The 22732-nt window shown below is 45.4% G+C and overlaps 1 protein-coding gene across 5 annotated transcripts in view; it reads right to left on the reverse strand.

Annotated features, from left to right (window-relative positions):
- The window catches only part of NADK (NAD kinase), a 143300-nt gene that overhangs the window by 57305 nt on the left and 63263 nt on the right, over window positions 1-22732 (reverse strand). For 4 of the 5 annotated variants that reach the window (XM_040325879.1, XM_040325882.1, XM_040325881.1 and 1 more), the window contains exon 3: window positions 22255-22338. In XM_040325879.1, coding sequence (XP_040181813.1) covers window positions 22255-22338 — 84 coding nt within the window. Of the gene's footprint in view, window positions 1-2267; window positions 2798-22254; window positions 22339-22732 lie in introns of those variants that run through there. The other variant, XM_040325883.1, reaches the window with a different exon arrangement.

Consider the following 22732-nt stretch of genomic DNA (forward strand, 5'->3'; position numbering starts at 1 on the left):
AGGAAGCGGGGCGGGCCACGGCTCCGTGTTAATGAACAGAGGCAGCTGCGGCTTGGGTGCCCACATTGCAAGCTTCTTGCTGTGGGGACACCCAATGGGAGGGAGGGGCCAGGAGCGCTGAAGAGGGACCCGAGAAGAGGAGAATCTGGACTGATCTGTGCAAAACCCCTGCACATGGCAGGTAAGTAGAACAGGTTTGTTATTTTAAAAAGAAAAAATCTGAGACTTAAGTGTCACTTTAAGTCAGCTCTTCTCAAACTTTTGAACATGGAAAACCCCTTGGAATAGCTATCTGGCTCCAGAGAACCCCTTCTAATAATAATCACACACACACACACACACACACGACCCAAAAAAAGATTTACACCAAAAAATAAAGGTCCCAAGGATCAGTACACTGAACTAAGTGACCCTTTACCTAATGGGCAAGATCCTATTTCACTTGTAACTTGTAACTTAAAGGGGTTGTAAAGAGAAACATTATAAAAAAAAACAAAAAAAAAAAACATGTTATACTTACCTCCACTGTGCAGCTCGTTTTGCACAGAGTGGCCCCCGATCCACGTCTTCTGGGGTCCCTCGGCGGCTGTCTCTGGTCCTTCCCACAAGAACTTTCCACCTTCATGCGAGCGCGCTCGCATAGTGGCAAGTTTTTGCGGGCGCGCTCCCATGATACAGCCAACGGCTATAGCCGCTCACTGTATCACTCAGGCCCGGCATGCCGCGTCATTGGATGTGATTGACAGCAGCGCGAGCCAATGGCTGCGCCGCTTTCAATCCATCCACTCTAGCCAATCAACGACCAGGCTGAGTGGTGAAGACTTCGGGGGCGAGCGCCGAAGGTGAACGGCTCAGGTAAAACAGGGGGGCTGGGGGGGCCGGTATTGTGGGATGTTTTTTCACCTTAATGCATAGGATAAGGTGAAAAAACATGTACCTTTAGAGCAGAGGTCCGGTTTAAAAAAAAAAAACACTGCAGATGCTGACTTTTAATAGAGAGACTTACCTGTCCAGGGTGCCTGCGATGACGGCAGCCAAAGCCGAGCAAACGCTTGGGTCTCGGCTGCCCCGCCGCCATCCTCGGTGAGGGAATCAGGAAGTGAAGCCTTGCGGCTTCACCGCCTGATTCCCTACTGCACATGCGCGAGCCGCGCAGCGCAACGTGAATGGGTGATGTCTCCTGGGACACACACAAGGTCCCAGAAGACAACGCTCCCCCATTCCCCAGGAGGCAGCGCGAGGAGAAGAAAGAAGACTCACTGCGGATCAGGAAGTGGCAGATTAGGATGATCTGCCTAGCAACAGGCACTTCAGGTATGTAAAAAAAACATTTTTACTTTATTTATTTTTTTGCAGTATTTTTTAGTTTTATTTTTTCTTGGTGGAACTCCGCTTTAAAGTTGCAAGAATTTGAAATATTGATGACAGCTTTATATCCTTCCGTCATGGCAGATGCTTGTGGGAAGTTAAACAGTGGTCACTAGGAACACATCTGGGATAGATTCTTATCCACACTAAATAAAAGTCACTAAAACCTAGAGAGGCCAATTACAGGCTTACCTAGGGAGGGGTAATAAGCAATGACCACAATCTTAATGAGCTCTTAACCGTTCAATGCTAATTTTTTCCTCTTTTCAGAATAAGCCTGGCGACATTTACTGTATGATATTCGTTTGTTTCTCTCTTTAGTGTACAGAACTAGAACAATTGTCATTATATGATCAAGGCTTGCAAAAGCCAAGAAGCTGAATTAAAAAATAAAATGCAATAAACTTTTTTTTTTTATATTCTTCCCTTTCAGTCCACATATTTTCTGCCCGCGGGTTCTTAACACTGGACCGACTTCTCATAACAAGGACAGTAACTAAACCCGATTACACATTCCTCCTAGCAAGTTTATAAACCGGTCACAGTAAAATAAAGTCATTCAAGCTTTTAAGCTACAGATCCGCGCAATTCTGCCACAAAACAGTCCACACCTTGTTAAAGAACAGCAACCCAGAAAAAAATAAAAATCCACAAACACAAAAGTATACAAACATTGCTGCCCAGAAGTGCAATTTCTGGGTAAATCAGATTTTGACAACTGCAGAATAAGCAATGGCTGAGCAGCGATCACCGATCACCCAGGCTTGGATAGCTGCCCTGAAATCCGTGGTTAACCCCCTCCCCCCTCCCATCACTTCAATTCAACAACTTTGCTCACATCACGTACTTATTCACGCTGACGATGCAAAACACAAGCCCCCGGTGTGATGCATACTAACCCTTGCCAGTTATTCCTGGGCAGGTTTCGGGGCTTCACTTTGTCAAAAATCTTCATGGTGCTTTGCATAAAGCGATCAGAGGTCTCGGAAGCTGCGGCTGGAGATTCCTAACAGAGGTGGGATGCTATTGGCTGCATGACATTACGGCGACGATGGAATGAGAATAAGCAAAAAAAAAGAAAAAAACACAAATTGCAGCCGAGCACGGAGGGCAGGAAGAGAGACTGGAAGTGACAGCAATCCTAAGTCATTTCTGAAAGCAGATTCCCTGTAGTCTTCTGTCCCGCAGGATTAAGTGAAAACAGCTTCACGTGTTTCTGTGCCGCTGGAGTACAGCAAGACTTTGCTCTGAGAATGTGCAATACTCTGCCATTCCACAGATAGTCTGTCTGGAAAGCTTCAAGTAGCTAAACAAAGTGTGAAAGGTCTCAGAAGTTCAGTGTACAGGTGAGACCTGCACCCCGAGGACCCGGCAGGTGTACAGTACACAGGCTGGGCACAGGAATCCGGTAATCCAACTCTGAAGCCACAGCAGTGCAGAGTACATTACATAAAAGTGGACCTGCCCATAGGAGGAGGAGGAGAGTGGGTGTATCTGTCAGGTGGGGGAAACATGCACTCACTCTACAAAAGGATCATCACCGATTGGCTGGAAGGCACATCAGGAAGCAAGTGCGTCTGAATAATCACACACACACACCTGTATGCTACAGATCTACACTGAGCTCCAGTGTAAACAACGAGTATAGGATCCAGCCAGAAAGATCAGACTCCCTGCACAGATCTACACTGAGCTCCGGTGTAAACCATGAGTATAGGATCCAGCCATGAAGATCAGACTCCCTGTACAGATCTACACTGAGCTCCGGTGTAAACCACAAGTATAGGATCCAGCCAGAAAGATCAGACTCCCCGTACAGATCTACACTGAGCTCCGGTGTAAACCATGAGTATAGGATCCAGCCATGAAGATCAGACTCCCTGTACAGATCTACACTGAGCTCCGGTGTAAACCATGAGTATAGGATCCAGCCATGAAGATCAGACTCCCTGTACAGATCTACACTGAGCTCCGGTGTAAACCACAAGTATAGGATCCAGCCATGAAGATCAGACTCCCTGTACAGATCTACACTGAGCTCCGGTGTAAACCACAAGTATAGGATCCAGCCATGAAGATCAGACTCCCTGTACAGATCTACACTGAGCTCCGGTGTAAACCACAAGTATAGGATCCAGCCAGAAAGATCAGACTCCCTGTACAGATCTACACTGAGCTCCGGTGTAAACCACAAGTATAGGATCCAGCCAGAAAGATCAGACTCCCCGTACAGATCTACACTGAGCTCCGGTGTAAACCATGAGTATAGGATCCAGCCATGAAGATCAGACTCCCTGTACAGATCTACACTGAGCTCCGGTGTAAACCACAAGTATAGGATCCAGCCATGAAGATCAGACTCCCTGTACAGATCTACACTGAGCTCCGGTGTAAACTATGAGTATAAGATCCAGCCAGAAAGATCAGACTCCCTGTACAGATCTACACTGATCTCCAGTGTAAACCATGAGTATAAGATCCAGCCAGAAAGATCAGACTCCCTGCACAGATCTACACTGAGCTCCGGTGTAAACCATGAGTATAGGATCCAGCCATGAAGATCAGACTCCCTGCGCAGATCTACCACCCACACAGCATGCACACTTTTGTCATCTACACCAATAAAAGGAAGTATTCACAGAGGTAGTTTCTTTGTAATCGGATTTCTCAAAAAACATCACATGAAGCAGAAAAACAAACAAGACAAATATTTCACACGGTAAGATGTGTGCTGGGCTGCCTGCGGTGGCACGGAGACAGGATACACCAGCTGTGACGCCCCAGGCTCCAGATCGCCAATTCTGGTCGCCCGTGGTTTGTCGACCCCTGTCCAGCACCATGCACCTCTACAGATCTTCACTTCCAGGTCTGGCTGGCTTTGCTGGGGCACTTGGCTCCCAGTGCTGTCAAAGCCAATGACGAGGGAGCGGGGTAGAGTCCCGCTGTCTGTCAATGGATGTAGCAGCGGGACACAGGTGCAAGCTTCCCATGCACTGGACAAAGGAGGTTTGCGGCCGCGCTTGTGCATTTTCATTGCATAGCTCCCAACCATCCCAGATTTTGAGGCACTGTCCCAGAATTAGAACAAAGTCCCTCTGTCCCCCTCATTTTGGTCTGATCTATATAGTTGTACATTAAATGCACTTTTCTATTTCAAAAAGTTGTTCCGAGTGCTAAACCTCATCCTATTTCTAAATGACTGCATTTATAAAAAGCCAGTACAGTGGAACTTTGGATTACAAGCATAATCCATTCCAGGAGAATGCTTGTAATCCAAAGCACTCGCATATCAAAGCGAGTTTTCCCATAGAAGTCAATGGCAACCAAAATAATTAGTTCCGCATTGACTTCTATGGCATGCAATGCATGTGGCCAGAGGTGTGGGGGCACCGGAGAGCCTCGGAAATACTCGGAAAGCTCGGCTGAACTCTGAAAACCTTGGAAAGGCTTCGGTAACGGAGTATTTCTGAGAATTTCTGAATGGCTCTGCTCGGCGCCCCCGTTCTGCGAGAAAATACATGCTCAAACCGAGTCAGGATTTTCAAAACAAAATGTGCTCGTATTGCAAAACACTCGTTAACCACTTTACTTACAATCCGAGGTTTCACTGTATAAAAAGGGATAATAGTGGTAAAAAAAAAAAAAAAACACCTGTGGGTTGAACTATTTTTTTTGTACAATTCTCCTTTAACCACTAGCCGACCAGCCGCCACAGTTTTACGGCAGCAGGTCGGCTCGGCTGCGCGAAATCACGTAATACAATGTGATTTTGCATTTCAGCCACTAGGGGTGTGCATGCACTCGCCCCTGGTGCCGACGCACGAGCCCAGCGGGCGTGATCACCGACGGGCACCCGCGATCGCTTGTTACAGAGCGAGAACCGGAATCTGTGTGTGTAAACACACAGCTTGTGTAAACACATAGCTCCCGGTCCTGTCAGGGGAGAAATGCTGATCGTCTGTTTATACAATGTATGAACAGCGATCAGTCATTTCCCCAAGTCAGTCGCACCCCCCCTTCAGTTGGAACACACCAAGGGAACATATTTAACCCCTTCTTCGTCCCCTAGTGTTAACCCCTTCGCTGCCAGTGGCATTTTTACAGTAAACAATGCATTTGTATAGCACTGATCGCTATAAAAATGCCAATGGTCCCAAAAATGTGTCAAGTGTCCGAAATAATGTCGCAGTACCGATAAAAATCGCAGATCGCCGCCATTACTAGTAAAAAAATAAATAATAAAAATGCCATAAAACTACCCCTAATTTGTAGACGCTAAAACTTTTGCGCAAACCAATCAATAAACGCTTATTGCAATTTTTTTTATGAAAAATATGTAGAAAAATACTTATCGGTCTAAACTGAGGAAAGAAAATCGTTTTTTTTTTTATATATTTTTGGGGGTATTTATCACAGCAAAAAGTAAAAAATATATTTTTTTTTTCAAAATTGGTGCTCTATTTTTGTTTATAGCGCAAAAAAAAAAAAAACGCAGAGGTGATCAAATACCACCAAAAGAAAGCTCTATTTGTGGGGGGAAAAAAAAGGACGCCAATTTTGTTTGGGAGCCACGTCGCACGACCGCGCAATTGTCAGTTAATGGTCCGGGGCTGAAGTGGTTAAGGGGGCCATGTCCTATGCCTACATACCTTTTCTTATAGGTGTCCCGCAATCCCATCTCAAAAAGTTCTGAAGTATGCCATTGCAAAGAGTAGGTAAGTATAGACATGTTTGTTATTTAAAAAAAAAAAAAAAAAGTATCACTTTAAAATATTAACCACTTCAATACCTTGCACTTTCACCCACTTCATGTCCAGGACAATCTTCAGCTTTCAGTGCTCTCACACTTTAAATGACAAATGCGCGGTCATGCAGCACTGTGCCCATATGAACATTTCATAATTTTTTTGGAGACAGATAGAGCTTTCATTTGGTGGTATTAAATCATCACAGAGATTTAGATTTTTTACTAAACAAATAAAAACAATGATGTGCGCTGATGAGGCCGCAATCACAGCGATCACAAAGTGCGCATGGGGGCATTGTTTTTAAAAAGGACGCCCTCCCAGAACTGGACAACTGCGCTATAGCCGTCTTTTGGCTATTGCACGACCAGGAAGTGGTCAATTCCAGTGTTGAACCACCTTTGGCAGCAATTGCAGCCTTGCGTCTTTTTGGGTATGACGTGACAAGCTTCGCACCTCTGAATTGAGGGATTTTCTGCCATTCTTCTTTGCAAATCCTCTCAAGCTCAGTCAGGTTGAATTGGGACCGTTGCTGGACAGACATTTTCAGGTCTCTCCAGAGATGTTCAATAGGATTTAAGGGCTCTGGCTGGGCCACTCTAGGACAATAACAGACTTTTTCCTAAGCCTCTCATGTGTTGTCTTGGCTGTTTTCTTAGGATTGTTGTCTTGTTGGACTAGCGAGTGAGATGTTCTACCCCCTGAAATCTCTTTACCTTCTCTTTACTTTCACTCTTTTCCGCACTATAAAATGCACTTATTATCCCTCCCTCGCTTTAGATTTTCGATGTTCTCTATTGTGCAATTGTGATGATGTGGTATTCACCCTCCACAACAATACCCACTGGGAATGTTTTGTTCTCTTTGTTTATATGATATTATTACTAACTGACTGTATCCCATCAAGTCTTTTTGAGCATGCACAGAGCCGATCCGCCCTATAGGCTCACTATGCAAGCCGCTTAGGGCCCCGCAAAGCTGCGAAGGGCCCCCCAAATTACTAGAGGCCCCGCCTGGTGAGAAGTCATTTTCGCCCCCTCACCCTGCTTCTCAACTCGCTGGCTGCATGGGAGAAGAGGTAAGAAGTCAGCAGCACCCCCTGCTTCTCAAATCAATGCAAGATGTCATTTCTGACAGCAGAACACCCCCTACCCCCGCTTCTCAACTTTATTTAATGTGACATGTCACTGTCGTCAGCGCCCCCCCGCTTCTCATTTTTAATGTGCCATGTCATTTTGCTTAAGGCCCCAGGGAAGTCAGGATCGGCACTGAGTATGCACCTTGGTTTTCGCACACTTGGGTACTTAACACGCACATGTGAGGTGTGCCATTAATAGGTGCAGAGTAGACCCTTATGTTTACTGTACCATCACCTTCTTTTCAATTAAATAAAACAGGAAGGGAAACCTATAAAAGATTCTTACTGACCACCTCCTTGCAAAGTCCAAATGAACCATGTAGATCAGGCAAAACACAAACACACATTAGCACAAAGAATCTTACTAAAAATGGCCGCACTGTGATTTACTGCATGAAAGGCCAATATACAGTCACATCTAACCTGATAGGATACAGGAAGTGAAAACTATAAAAGGATCTTATTGTCCATCTCCTGGCACAAGTTCCAAGGTAAAGTTAAACACGTAAGGCAGTACAAACACACCTTCGCTCAACCATTGTTACTAAAAATGCCCATAAATCCGCCCTGCAATTTACTGCATACAAGTGCACTATGCAGCAATTTGTAACTTGACAGTATACAGGAAGTGACAACTAGAAAACATTCTTATTGATCATCGCCTGGCACCAATGTTGAACAGCTTAGCTCAATGAGCCTTACTAAAACTGGTCATCACCCGCCCCGCAATTTACTGCGCACAACCCCACTACACAATTCCTTCTAATCAGATATAATATTTCAAGTGAAATCTGCATAAAATGTTCTTATTGACCATCTCCTGGAACAAGGCAGACAGATGAGATCAGAGTAACAAGCATGTGATAAGCCTGGCAGGGGGAACTTTAGCAACAATCATGGTAATGATCAGCTAAGAGATTACTGGGTAAGGTTCAGAGGCAACATAAATATCATGAATCAAATCCTATTATTGGCACCAGAAATTATTTTATCAGTGCCGACTATTCTTACATAAGGGTGCTTAAAGGAGTTGTAAAGGAAAACATTTTTTTTTGCTGAAATGACTGTTTACAGGGTATAGAGACATAATAGTTAACTGATTCCTTTTAAAATTGATTACAAATAGATAAAAATCAATCATATAATGTACCTCTAGTTTAATTTTTGCATGTTATCCTGCCTCTGTGCATGTACAGAGCCATAGAGCAGTGATGGTTTGGCAAATTAAACTAGAATCTCCCAGTACTGTGGTCATCAGGAAACAGACAACCAGGAAGTGTCCAGAACAGAGAGGAATTACAGCAACATCAAAGCAAAAACGAACAATGAGGACATGAAACCAGGACTGCAGTAAGGTAAAGAAAGCTATTTAGCTAAAAAAAAAAAAAAAAAAAAAATTCCTTTAGTGACCCTTTAAAGCTCTCCACAATGTCATTCCGCTAGTACAGTAATGTTAATATATATGACTGGTTATTAGGATTGGTTCACATCTAAGTGGGTGCAAATATTGCAGCTATACCCGCAGCCCCAACCACCCTCAGTGAAAGCGCACTGGCAAATGGCACCCCCCACGCATGCAATAATGCAGCATGTTTGCGGGTGCCAAAAAACACTAAGATATTTTTTTCCTGCGGGACGTGTTTTGAAAAAGGTCCATGCGCCTTTTTCTGCGGGAAATGCAGCCCACACACGCACACACATAGGTGTGAACCGAGCCTCATGGCAAGCTTTGAGCCGAAATGCCAGTAACAAGACAGCTGGAGTGGATAAAATACATGCACCATGTTAAAGTAGAGGTCCGCCTAAAAATTATATTATATATATATTAAAAGCCAGCAGCTACAAATACTGCAGCTGCTGACTTTTAATAAGTGGACACTTATCTGTCCAGAGTTCCCGCGATGTCGGCAGCCGAGGCTGATCAATCGCTCGGCTGCCCCCGCCACCACCCTCGGTGAGGGAATCAGGAAATTAAGCCTTGCAGCTTCACTTCCCGGGTCCCTACTGCGCATGCGCAAGTTACGCTGCGCCTCCTCACTGGTGCCCGCTATCTTCTGGGACCAGTGTGCGTTTCCCAGAAGACAGCGGGGGAGGACAGTGTAGGCGCCGGACATGACGTAGGTCACCGCGATCACCGTGGTGATCTATGTCAGGAAGTGGGAGCAAATACCTGTATTACACAGGTATCTGCTCCCCCCCTCCCCCTGAAATGTGCCAAATGTGACACCGGAGTGGGGGAGGTATCCAAAAAGTGGAAGTTCAATTTTTGGGTGGAACTCCGCTTTAATTCTGGCAGCACTTCAGCAGAGTGAGGTTCTATTCTGACATGGCTTATGAAAGTCCCTTCTCTCTCCAGGCACAACACTGACTCACTGCTATACAAAATGACCTTACAATTGTGTATTCAGCCAGCCACAACTTCTGTAAATAAAACTATATTCAATTGATTTCAGGAGTGCCAATACAATCTCTGGTATACATAAATATAAAAGGAACACAGAGGAGCCAGCACACGACACTTACTTCTACACAGACTCAGATTAATTAGTCAGGCACAGGAAGGCGATAATCAAGTTTTAAACTACCTCCCCTTCTAATATTCTAGATCTCTGGTTGTCCCCCTGTGACTGTGCTTTATAAAAATAATGCAGTATATACCTTGTTTACACAGCGCTGATCAGCACTAATCTGACCCGCCCCCTTATTTCTCTCGGCCCGACAGATACAGATACGCCAGGGCCGAGGATCCCCCGCTGACCTTAGTCAGGAGGGGAGGAGAGAGGAGGAGAGAGGTGGCCCTGCCTGCTGCAGCTGTGCGAGAGAGAAAAGACGCAGTGGGTCACAACAGCGCTCTGTAAACAAGGTATATACTGCATTTTTTTATAAAGCACATTCACAGGGGGACATTAACTACATAACACAAGAGGATATGGTGAGAAATGAATAGTAATTAGAGCAGCTGAAACAGAGGGGTGGGTACAGACATGGAGCTGACAGGCAGGGAGGGAGGGGGGAGAAAGCACAGAGGACACAGCGGATGATGGAGGCATGTAATCTGACCACAGTGTCAGGGCTCCGCAGCCATATTACACCGTGGTCAGGGAAGGGCAGAAACTGGCAGGATCAGGTATTTCAGGTGATAGAGGGGGCCAAATTACACAGCACAAGCACTGTGCTCTACAACATGCTTTTAAGGAACAGGATCTTTATTTTATTTTTTTTAGGTTAACAAACGCTTTAACTTCTATCATGAGCCATGTGCATGAAATAAAATGGAGACAGGGATTAATGGAAAGGCAAAGTAGATCAGAGCCAACATTGGTTCTGGGTCTTTTTTTTTAACCTCCATATCATTTGCAGGTTTTTATAGGTATCCAGGGCAATTGTTGTGCTATACCAGGGGTCGGCAACCCACGGCCCGCACCCGGTCTGCCACTGCTAAATCTCTAGGCTGTCAGTGCCCGTGATTAATTCCCGGGGACCCGACCCGCGGACAAGTGGTCGTCCGTTTAATAATGTCATCTGCAAACATGTCGGTTATACAAAAAAAATGCAGTTATATACCTCATTAAGAGAGCCGCTCGCTTCCTCTCTCCTCCTCACTGATGTCATTCTCAGCCCCGTCCGCTGCCGAGAAGAGAGAGGCGGGGAATCATCTGAGCGCCGAGCTGCGCTCTTAATGTAGCCGAATGTTTACTATATATCACAGACCCTTTTGCAGATGACATTATTAAACAATAGGAAACAATAGGAATATTCATGGCTGTCTTTAATATTGTATGGACCCCCTAGGCAAGCATTTTCTTGTATCCTCTGTCCACATCCACCTCTGTATCCCCCCGCCCCCCGTCCACAGCCACTTCTGTATCCCCCAACACCTCTGTCCCTCACCCCCTGTCCGCAGTCATGTCTGTATCTCCCCCTCCCCCCTATCCACAGTAACCTCTGTATCCCCCCCCTTCCCCGTCCACAGCCACCTCTGTATTGTGCATCCAGGTGGAATGTACCTTCTTTTCCACAGGAAGAATTGGGTTTTTATTTGGTAGTAAACGATAATAAGGCTCCATGCAAACTGAACCTGATAAACTGCAGTTTTTTGGCGTTTTTTTTTTTTTTTTTTTTTTTTAAATGTTAGCCTATGTGCCCATGCACACATGGGCGTTTAGTGTTAATGAGCTTTGGAGTTTATTGGATTTTTTCTGAATGCCCGAAATTTGCGTTCAAAGTGCTGTTTTTCGTCAGGGAAAAAAAAAAAAACGCAAAACGCTGGCACCAGTGATTTTTTAGCATCTTTTTATCCATTGAAAAAAAAACGCTACAGCGAAAAACACTAATAAAACGCAATTTCAAAAATTCTAAAAAAACCTTGAAAGGCTCCTTACCGAGTCATTGTAAAATGACGGCAGGAACCCTCTCTCTCTCTCTCTCCGGGTGGACATCATTTGACGTCCTGACGTCCTGGGTTTCCCGGCTGTGCAGTACAACAGTGCCAGGAAGCCACTACCTGTACTGGCCAATCATCTGCAGCCGGGTCATTCCTTCCTTGGGCACCTTACCCGCCAACTTTAAAATTAAAAAAAAAAAAACAATCAAAAGGAGCCAGAAATTGACAGCCACAGCAGATAATTTGTCTATACAGACTGTTTAGCAGGCTCAAAAAAAAGTCTGTGTGCGGCCAGCTTTGTAGCGGAGTCTAACTATACGTGATCCACTCCAGTATACTGTGCAGCATGTCAGACTGATGCGCTCCAATGACGTTGCTTTCTGTACCTACGTATGTAATCCCCAGCTATACAATGAGACAGCCTACACTCACCACTCTGGGGAGGACTATTTACTTTCATTCCCCCGGCTGTCAGAAAACCAGTAACATTTTAAATACAAAACATAATCTATAGGTGGACAGGGCTGCATTAAACGTTCAACAGTGTGAGCATGACATTGCACTTAGTAGAAGAACGGTCCTCAACTCGCAAGTCATTATTACAAAGTCACCAACAATTATATTTTATTAATATATTTATTTTATGACAGGTTATCTACAATGAACACCTCTAGAATCCTCATGTTATCAAGGAACGACTACCTTTTTCACAAGACAGGTTCCCTTTAACGTGCATCTTCTCTCTAAAATCTCTGCACTGCTAACAAACTAACCATTCAGCTCTACAGTGCCTAACACCCTTGCAAACTGTGTACCTGTGTTCACACCAACAACTACAAGATGCTGAGAGGACAGCCAGAGGAAATTAAATAGCATCAAGGGAGACCGTTTTTCTATACAGGTCCAGATCTGCTCATGAAGAGCAATAGTGGAGGAAAAAAAAAAAACAGCATTCAAGATGAAGAATCTTATTGTTGTCAATGGGCCAGTTCACACCAGAGCGCTGTGTCATTTGAACCTTGAAAAAAAGAGATTTTTAATACAGCTTACCTGTAAAATCTTTTTCTTGGAGTACATCACGGGACACAGAGCGGCATTCATTACTATATGGGTTATATGGAGTACCTTCAGGTGTAGACACTGGCAATCTTCAAACAGGAAATGCCCCTCCCTATATAACCCCCTCCCATAGGAGGAGTACCTCAGTTTTGTAGCAAGCAGTATGCCTCCCAAAATGGTCCTCAAAAGAGGGGTGGGAGCTCTGTGTCCCGTGATGTACTCCAAGAAAAAGATTTTACAGGTAAGCTGTATTAAAAATCTCTTTTTCTTTATCGTTACATCACGGGACACAGAGCGGCATTCATTACTATATGGGATGTCCCAAAGCAATGCTTACAATGAGGGGAGGGAGAACATCTCCAAGACAAAAGGATTTAATTTAGAGATATACTCAAATCATAATAAATCCAACTTATTTGAGAAAAATAATCTTAAATTTTAAATTTAACTCAAAAAAAGAGGAGCCCCCGGAATCCGAGGGTCTCAAACTGCAGCCTGCAGCACTGCCTGCCCGAAGGCAGTATCAGTATTCCTTCTTACGTCCAACTTGTAGAATTTTGTAAACGTGTGGACAGAAGACCAGGTTGCCGCCTTGCAAACTTGAGCCATAGAGATCTGGTGGTGTGCTGCCCAGGAGGCGCCCATGGCTCTAGTAGAATGAGCCTTTAATGATACTGGAGGAGGCAACCCTTTCAAGCCGTAGGCCTGAGTGATTAATTGCTTAATCCACCTAGAAATGGTGGACTTTGCAGCTGCCTGCCCCTTCTTGGGCCCATCCGGTAGAATGAACAGCACATCTGTCTTCCGGATCTTCTTTGTAGCTTTAAGATAGGCCTTCATGGCCCTGACAATATCCAAGGTATGCAGCAACCCTTCCTTTCTGGAAGTAGGTTTAGGGAAGAAGGATGGTAATACCAAATCCTGGTTCAAATGAAAACTGGATATGACCTTCGGAAGGAAGGAAGGATGAGGGCGGAGAACGACCCTGTCCTTATGAAAAACAAGATATGGTTCCTTACAGGATAAGGCTGCCAGCTCCGAAACTCTTCTTGCGGAAACTATGGCAACCAAAAATACTAACTTCCTTGTCAGTAGAACCAAAGGAATATCAGCCAACGGCTCAAACGGTTGTTTCTGTAAACTTGACAGAACAAGATTTAAATCCCACGGACAAAGCGGGGATTTAACTGGAGGTTTAATACGTAAGACCCCTTGAAGGAAGGTCTTAACCAGCGAGTGGGTGGCCAGCGGCCGCTGAAACCACACTGACAGAGCAGAAATCTGTCCTTTGATTGTGCTTAATGCCAATCCTTTATCCACTCCTAGCTGGAGAAAACTTAATACTCTATCGATGGTAAATTTGCGAGAAGGCCATCGCTTGGACTCACACCAGCCTACATAGGCCTTCCAGACCCTGTAATAAATCACCCTAGAGACCGGTTTCCTGGCTCTGATTAGGGTAGAGATTACTTTCTGAGACAGACCTCTACCCCTGAGAATCAGGGATTCAGCTTCCAGGCCGTCAAATTTAGATGCCGTAAGGCAGGGTGGAGGATCGGACCTTGCGATAGCAGGTCTGGCCGTAGAGGAAGAGTCCAAGGGTCTCCCACTACCATCCTTAAGATTAGTGAGTACCATGCCCTTCTGGGCCATGCTGGAGCTACCAGGATGACTGGTATGTGCTCCACCCGGATCCTGCGCAGCAGGCGGGGTAGTAACTGGAGCGGGGGAAACGCATAAAGAAGTTTGAACTGATGCCAAGGGCAAACCAACGCATCGGTTCCGCAGGCCATCGGATCCCTTGAGCGGGACATGAACCTGTCTAGTTTCTTGTTGAGTCTCGATGCCATGATATCCACGTCCGGCACTCCCCATCTTTGGCAGAGTGCTTGAAAGACTTGTGGATGCAGAGACCATTCCCCCGGCCATAGAGTCTGGCGGCTTAAGAAGTCCGCCTGAAAGTTGTCCACTCCGGGAATGAATATTGCCGATATGCAGGGCACATGAGCCTCTGCCCATAGGAGAATCAAGCTCACTTCTCTCTGAGTGGCCTGACTCCTGGTCCCCCCTTGGTGATTTATGTATGCCACTGCCGTGGCATTGTCTGATTGAATTCTCACCGGGAGCCCCTGCAATTTCGACGTCCAAGCCCTGAGGGCTAGTCGAACAGCTCTGAGCTCCAAGATGTTGATGGGTAAAAGCTTCTCTGGCTTTGTCCAAATACCTTGGCGAGTGGAACCATCCACAATCGCTCCCCAGCCCGTCAGGCTGGCGTCTGTGGTCACTATCTTCCAAGCCACTGGGCTGAAAGACCTCCCCTTCAGTAGATTCTGAGGGTCTAACCACCAACACAGACTTTGTCGGACTCTTGATGAGAGAGGCAACGGGATATCCAAGGCCTGTGGCCTTCTGCTCCATGCTGACAGGATGGCTGCCTGCAGGATGCGAGTGTGGCTCTGGGCGTATGGCACCGCCTCGAAAGTAGCCACCATCTTGCCTAGTAATCTCATACATAGGCGAATAGTCGGTTCTTTCTTGCTTAGAACCAGTAGGATTAATTCCTTGATGGCTTTGACCTTCCTCAGAGGTAGGAACACCCCTTGTTGTTCTGTGTCTAATCTCATGCCGAGATATTCCAACTGCCTTGTGGGCTGGAATGCTGACTTCTCTCGATTTAGGACCCAGCCGAACCTCTCGAGGTATTGGACCGTGAGGGCCACTGCTCGTTCCAAGCCGGGAGACGAGTGGTCTATGACTAGGAGGTCGTCCAGGTATGCTAGGATCGTGACCCCTTGGATCCTTAGCTTGGCTAGGATTGGAGCTAGAACCTTCGTGAACACCCGGGGGGCCGTAGCCAACCCGAAGGGAAGTGTCACGAATTGGAAATGACGCGAAGCCACCATAAAGCGTAGATATCTTTGATGTGGCTGATAAATTGGAACATGAAGGTAGGCATCCTTTATGTCTATGGACGCCATGAAGTCGTCCTTTTGGAGTGTGGCAGCTGCTGACCGCACGGATTCCATCCGAAATGAGCGGACTTTTAAGTATGCATTTACCATCTTTAGGTCCAAAATTGGCCTGACATCTCCATTGGGCTTTGGGATGATGAATAGGTTGGAGTAGAAACCCAGCCCCTGTTCCAGGACTGGTACCTCCACTATCACTTCCTGGGAAAGTAGATGATCTAGAGCCGACTTTAATGCGGCTCCTTTCTCCAGATCGTTTGGAATCCTCGACTCCTGGAAATGAGGAGGAGGAAACCTTAGGAATTCTAGCTTGTAGCCTGTGGCCACGGAAGACCGTACCCACTCGTCGGGAATGCTGGCTTCCCAAATCTCCGAAAAGAGTCGCAGCCTTCCCCCCACCTTCGTGGGTGGGGGCGCCCCTTCATGAGGTAGACTTGGGGGCTGGTTTTGCCGGCTTGCGAAACCACTGCCTCTTGCCCCTAACAGCCTGTCCTCTTGATCTGCTGTTGAAGCCGAAGTTTGTTCTTGCAGGAGGCCGTCGATACTGCTTGGCATTAGAGGGCCCCTGCCCAGGGGAGGACTGTCGTTTAAACGCAGGCCCCTGAACCCTCTTCTTAGTTGGCAAGAGAGTACTCTTGCCGTTTGAAATGGTCTGAATGTATTTATCTAAGTCCTCTCCGAAGAGCCGTCCTCCATGGAAGGGAAACCCTGCCAGGAGCTTCTTGCATGGGGGCTCAGCCTCCCAGCTTTTTAACCATAAGAGTCTTCTCATATGGATAAGGGATAATGATAAACGTGACGCTTGTTGGATAGAATCCTTGATTGCGTCTACCGTAAAACATATGGCTTTAGGGACATCCGAAAATTCTTCTGCCTGCTCGGCAGGAATAAGTTCAAGCATTTGTTTAAATTGATCCGATAAAGCTTGAGCGACTCCAATCGCAGCCACGGCTGGCTGTACTACTGCCCCTGCAGAAGTGAAGGAGTTCTTAAGTCTAGCCCCAGACCCCGATGGCCCAACGGCTCCCTGTGGGGAAAGCAGCGGCATAGCTCTATCCGAGACCTCAGACTCTGCGGGGGAATCCCCACCTTTTGTACCCTCTGATCTTGATGCCATGGTACAATACCGAGGTACACCTGCTACTTATTGGTACCTGGGACTTATAATAGTTAAATGCCCAAACACCTGTTTGGGGAATAAAAAATGTTTCCTCTACCCTAGATGACACTTTTTTTTTTTTTTTTTTTTTCCAAAGAAAAACTTTTCTTCTTTTTTTTTTTTTTTTTTTTTTTCAATCTAGGCAAGAAAAAACATTCTATCCCCCTGAGTAGTATTGCCAAAGAAAAGACTATGAGATGGAAAAGAAAACCAGCCTATTCCTAGGCTAAACCACAATCTTCTGAAGACTGTAGTATTCTTTCTGGCCACTGTGTGTCCTCAGCGCCCCGTGCTTCCCTCCAGTCCTTCCTCCCTTAAGCCAGAGAAATGAATGAGCTGTGGCATCTAAGGAAGGGCCGCCCCTTCCTTTAAACCACTGACCCGCCCTTCCCCCCCAGCTAAAACGGCGCCAAATGCGTCTATAACACGTGCACGCGCACCGCGCGCGCGCCCGCGACGGGGGGGGGGGGGGGTTGGGAGGAAGGGCCTCTCTGTTCCTGCAGCCGTAGGCCTGTGAACACACGAGGAGGTCAGCGTTTTGCCTGCCTTGCAGGCATGAGGGAGAGGACTGGATAGAGCATCGCCTGGAGGCTTGCAGGTAAGCATAGCTCTCTGACACACACATACACTTGTACATAAAAGGCCCCACTCACAGCTTTTACAACACTACCAGGGAGGTCACTTTTTATGGGGAACTATAACATATAGAGCCATCCTATCTTCATGATATGTGACTGGTTTGCCAGATGCAATGCATAACCTTTAGGCATGTCCCCTGTGACCTCCCAGAAAAAACTTGCTAAGAGCCAAGCCCCGCAGGTTTTTCCCCTTACTTACCTGCTCCATGCCGCAGGACTTTGCCAAGCAAGAGGTCCAATCTTCCCCCATCTCCGTGGGGATGTCTAGACCTTCAGGCCCTGGGAACCTTCTTCTTCCATGAAGGATCCACTGTCCTGGGCCCATACAGCACCCTGGCAAACAGAAAACATTAGGCGCCCCAAAGGTTTCTAAGTTCTGGGCCCAGGGTCCAGCTCTCTTAAAAAGAAAGCATTATGGGCTATACCCCAAGGGTTTGGGGTCCGGTTACTGACCACTTTAGCGCGCAGGCTTTTTTGGACAGAACCGGTAGCTCACCTAATCCCAAGGATGCGGAGGCAAGCTAAACCATGACTAACACCTAAGACACTGGCGTAAAAACTGAGGTACTCCTCCTATGGGAGGGGGTTATATAGGGAGGGGCATTTCCTGTTTGAAGATTGCCAGTGTCTACACCTGAAGGTACTCCATATAACCCATATAGTAATGAATGCCGCTCTGTGTCCCGTGATGTAACGATAAAGAAAGTACATGAGCTTCTTTGGGGCAGAACTGCAAGTTTTTGGCCTCTTAGACTTTAAAAGGCCAAGTTCAACTTTTCAGAAAATCTGTAAAGTGAACTTACACTGGACCCACTCCACATACCCCCTGGTTCCGCTATATTGGAGTACCGTTACCCCCCACTGTGAAACACTGGGTTGTCCGATTTGAAATCCCCACAGCTTACTCCCCAATCCATACCTATCAGCACGTATAGATAGGAGGCATTCTAATTGGTTGGCACCTTCACATGGTCAGTGCTGACCAATCAGAACCCATCTAGCCTGCCCTGTTAGCGCTGGAGGAGAGAAGAGAAAGCCAGGAGAATTTCAAATCTCTGGACTCCGGTATAGTGGGACCGGGGGGGGGGGGGGGGGATCCAGTGTAAGGTCACCTTACAGATTTTTTTCCCTAAATAGCTTCCTTTGCCTTAGTGCAGTCCTCCTTCACTTACCTCATCCTTCCATTTTGCTTTTAAATGTCCTTATTTCTTCTGAGAAATCCTCACTTCCTGTTCTTCTGTCTGTAACTCACCACCTTAATGCAAGGCTTTCTCCCTGGTGTGCAGAAAGCCTCTTGAGGGGGGAGGGGTGAGCAGGCAAGTCAGGACACTCTCTACTTTGCAGTTAGAGAAAGGAGCTGTGTGTTGGTGAGCGTCCTGACACTCCTGCTTGCCTCCTCCCCCCTCAAGAGGCTTTCTGCACACCAGTGAGAAAGCCTTGCATTACTGTGTGGAGTTACAGACAGAAGAACAGGAAGTGAGGATTTCTCAGAAGAAATAAGGACATTTAAAAGCAAAATGGAAGGATGAGGGAAGTGAAGGAGGACTGCACTAAGGTAAAGGAAGCTATTTAGGGAAAAAATGTTTTCCTTTACAACCCCTTTAATTAGGAACGCCTAAAAACATTTTTTAAATAAATACTTTCTTATGTATGTTTTTCAGGTGCTCCCAAAAGTCTAATGGGACCAAAGCCTTGTGATTCTGCTACATGTTGACTAAGCTTATCTGAAATATATATATATATATATATATATATATATATATATATATATATATATATATATATATATATATATATATATATATATATATATATATATATATATATATATATATATATATATATTTTTTTTTTATTGCCTCTATATATATTATATTAAATTGGATTAATATTTAAAGCAGAGGTTCACCCTAAAACCATTATATACTGTTACATCCAGCATACTGCTGAAATCTACAGTATGCTGGTAATTTTTTTTCGCTGTACTTACCTAGTTATAGTCCTTTTCACCCGTTCTCACTGCCCCGGGGAGTAGGCGTTCCTATTAAGATGCGTAGATGATTGACGTGCGGGTAAGGCGCGTCACGTGTTCCGAAAATAGACGATCTGGGACTCGGCATTATACGGCGCCTGCGCAGTCAGCTCTACACGGCAGGCGCCGTATAGCGCCGAGTCCCAGATCGTCTATTTTCGGAACGCGTGACGTACCTTAACCTACGTCAATCATCTACCCCTCTTCATAGGAACGCCTACTCCCCGCGGGAGTGAGAACTCGGAGCCGGATGAAAAGATCTATAACAGGGTAAGTACAGCGAAAAATAAAAAAATACCAGCATACTGTAGATGTCAGCAGTATGCTGGATCTAATGGTATATAGATGATTTTTAGGATGAACCTCCGCTTTAAAAGCTACTGTATTCAGTCAATCAACTTGTCTTACTGTCAAAGGATTTGTAATATTGCCCAGCCCCTTTTGTAATCCATGCTCCTCTGTCAGACAGCACAGCCGGAAGGTGTCACAAATAGCCTGAACTGTGAAAGAGCCATTACCCCTGCCTTTGTGAGGGATCTTGACATTAGATCTCTCCTAAAATAAAAAGTTGGTCTCACCAAGAGAGTCGGACAAACGCTGGCGATGCAACAAAAGTAAAAGGTATTTTTTTTTTCTTTTATTTATTTGACGATCCATGTCTATTTTGACCAAACAGTAATCTGATTATGGACATGCAAAGCCATAAAAAAATATAAAAACTCAGTCAGAAGCATAAAACACCCACAAAAATAAACACCAAATGCGTGAATGTCATCACTGCCTACGGACTAAATTAGCTCATCAGTTATAAAGTAACTCTGAACTTCCTAGCAGCAATGAATCACAAAAAATAAAAAAGAGATTGTCTTCTGCGGAAAGATCTTTGAGTACAACATTGCAAGAATTTAAACTTTTAAAGTACAACTCATGGCTATAATGACTACATTGTTACTTGTAAAAACATATACAAGTCAATAAAGAGTTGGGCTTATCTAATAAGATTATGCAAAACTCAATCACTGTTCAAAGTTGAATAAACTTCAGCAATCAGTTCACTTTATAGCTAAAAATACATAGAAAGGAGATAATCTGAATGGTTACCAATGGTTAGTGTACTTTACATGGTTACTGCATTGCACAATATATAACTACAGCTTCCCATACACAGTTAAAGGGGTTGCAAAGGCAGATGTTTTTTTTAATGTTCATGAATGAAGATAAAAAGCCTCCTGTGCAGCAGCAGCCCCCCCCCCCCTCCTCCTTACACTTACCTGAGCTCCCGCTCGGTCCACGAGTGTCTCAGCCGTCCAGATTCTCCTTCCTGATTGGCTGAGACACAGCAGCGGTGCCACTGGCTGCTGTCAATAAAAGTCAGCTTGCCAATCAGGTGAGGGGGGTGGGGCCGGGTCTCCGTGTCTGAATTAACACAGAGAGCTGCGACTCAACTCGGGGTGTCCTCACAGAAAGCTACTTGCTGTGGGGGCACTGAACAGGAGGGAGGGAGGGGGCCAGGAGTGCAGAAGAGGAGGATCCAGGCTGCTCAGTGCAAATCCACTGCAACAGAGAAGGTAAGTAGAACATGTTTATTATTTTTATAGGGGGGGGGGTGAGACTTTAGCCCTGGTTCACATTGATGCTACTTTGAAATCGCGCGACTTTACTTGAAGTATCGTGATTTCAAAGTAGCAAGGTCAGCGCGATTTCAGGTGCTACTTGATAGACATTTGTGTGGCTTCATGCACAGATGTCTATTGAAATCGCACCTCAAATCGGCAAAAGTAGTGCAGGAACTACTTTTGCAAATCGGTGTCGCACCGATTGGAACAGTGCCATTGCCGCCAATAGGCTACGACTTGTCATGCGATTTGATCTCTAAAATCGCATTACAAATCACTTCAATGTGAACCTAGGCTCCCAATCACTTTAAGATTTCCTTTGTTCAGCCTGATTGGAAGCAGCGGACTTCTGGTGAACAGAGAGGCCCTAAAGTGGAGTCCCGCTGATCGGAACCCGCCCCCCCCTCCGGTGTCACATTTGACACCTTTCAGGGGGGAGGGGGGTGCAGATACCTGTCTAAAGACAGGTATTTGCACCCACTTCCGGCCACACGCTACGGGCAAAAGACGGGTTTTTCTGACTTCCCGTCTGTCGCCCGTTGTGTGCTGGGAACACTCGGCTCCCAGCACACAGCGTGTGAGCCAATCGGCGGGCGCTTCACTTCCTGGTTCCCTCACTGAGGATGGCGGGGAGAGCAGCAGAGAGACGAGCGATCGCTCATCCTCTGCTGCGGACGGCGCTGGACTCCGGGACAGGTAAGTGTCCTAATATTAAAAGTCAGCAGCTGCAGTATTTGTATCTGCTGGCTTTTAATATTTTTTTTTAATGGCACATCCGCTTTAAGATCCGACTTGCGAGACCCGAAGGTCACAAGACATGTGAAATGCCATGTATCTCTATGAGAGCAGTTCCAACTGACACTACTGAAGTCATGGCGTCTTTATAAATGGTTGCTTCACTACTTTGATAAGACTTTTACACTCTCTGGCATTGAAGTCGTATCAAAGTTGTATCAAAATCAGACTCCAAAGTTGCACTGAAACTTGCACAACTTTGGAGTCAGCTAGTCTGAAATGAGCCTTAGTACACCTTTGAATTTTTTCTGTAAAACACCAAGTATGAGATGTTCCCAAGATGTCTAAAAGTGGAAATTTGAAGTATAGATAACATTTAGACTTTTCCCTCATTTTTCCAGAAGCACTCACATGATCCCTTTTGGATTCTGCAGCATACAGGCTTTTGGTCCAAACGTGGTTACGGGGCATGGTCCATGCATAGATCGCGTTCTCCTGCAGAAAATAATGGGCAGAAATTAATTCCAATTTACTACACAGGACACCAGAAAAAACAGCAACAGAAACCCAACTTGATAACTATAGCAACTTTTCAAATGTAAATAGATAATATACAAAATGTAACAATACATTCTGTTTCATAGAAAATGCATTTGATTAGAAGTCATCCAATAAAGTTTGTACCTAGTAACATTTCAGGCCATTACACGTGGAATTTGATAATACATGTGCAAAACCTTTTCTAGCCGATGAAAAGAGATTATTTTTGCCATTAAAGTGGAGTTTCCATCCCAATTTTTTTTTTCCATTATTGTGCTCATTAGACCTAAAAAAGTAAATATATATATATATATATATATATATATATATATATATATATATATATATA

Source organism: Rana temporaria, chromosome 10 (genome assembly GCF_905171775.1).
Source record: "Rana temporaria chromosome 10, aRanTem1.1, whole genome shotgun sequence".
NCBI classification, from domain to species: domain Eukaryota; kingdom Metazoa; phylum Chordata; class Amphibia; order Anura; family Ranidae; genus Rana; species Rana temporaria.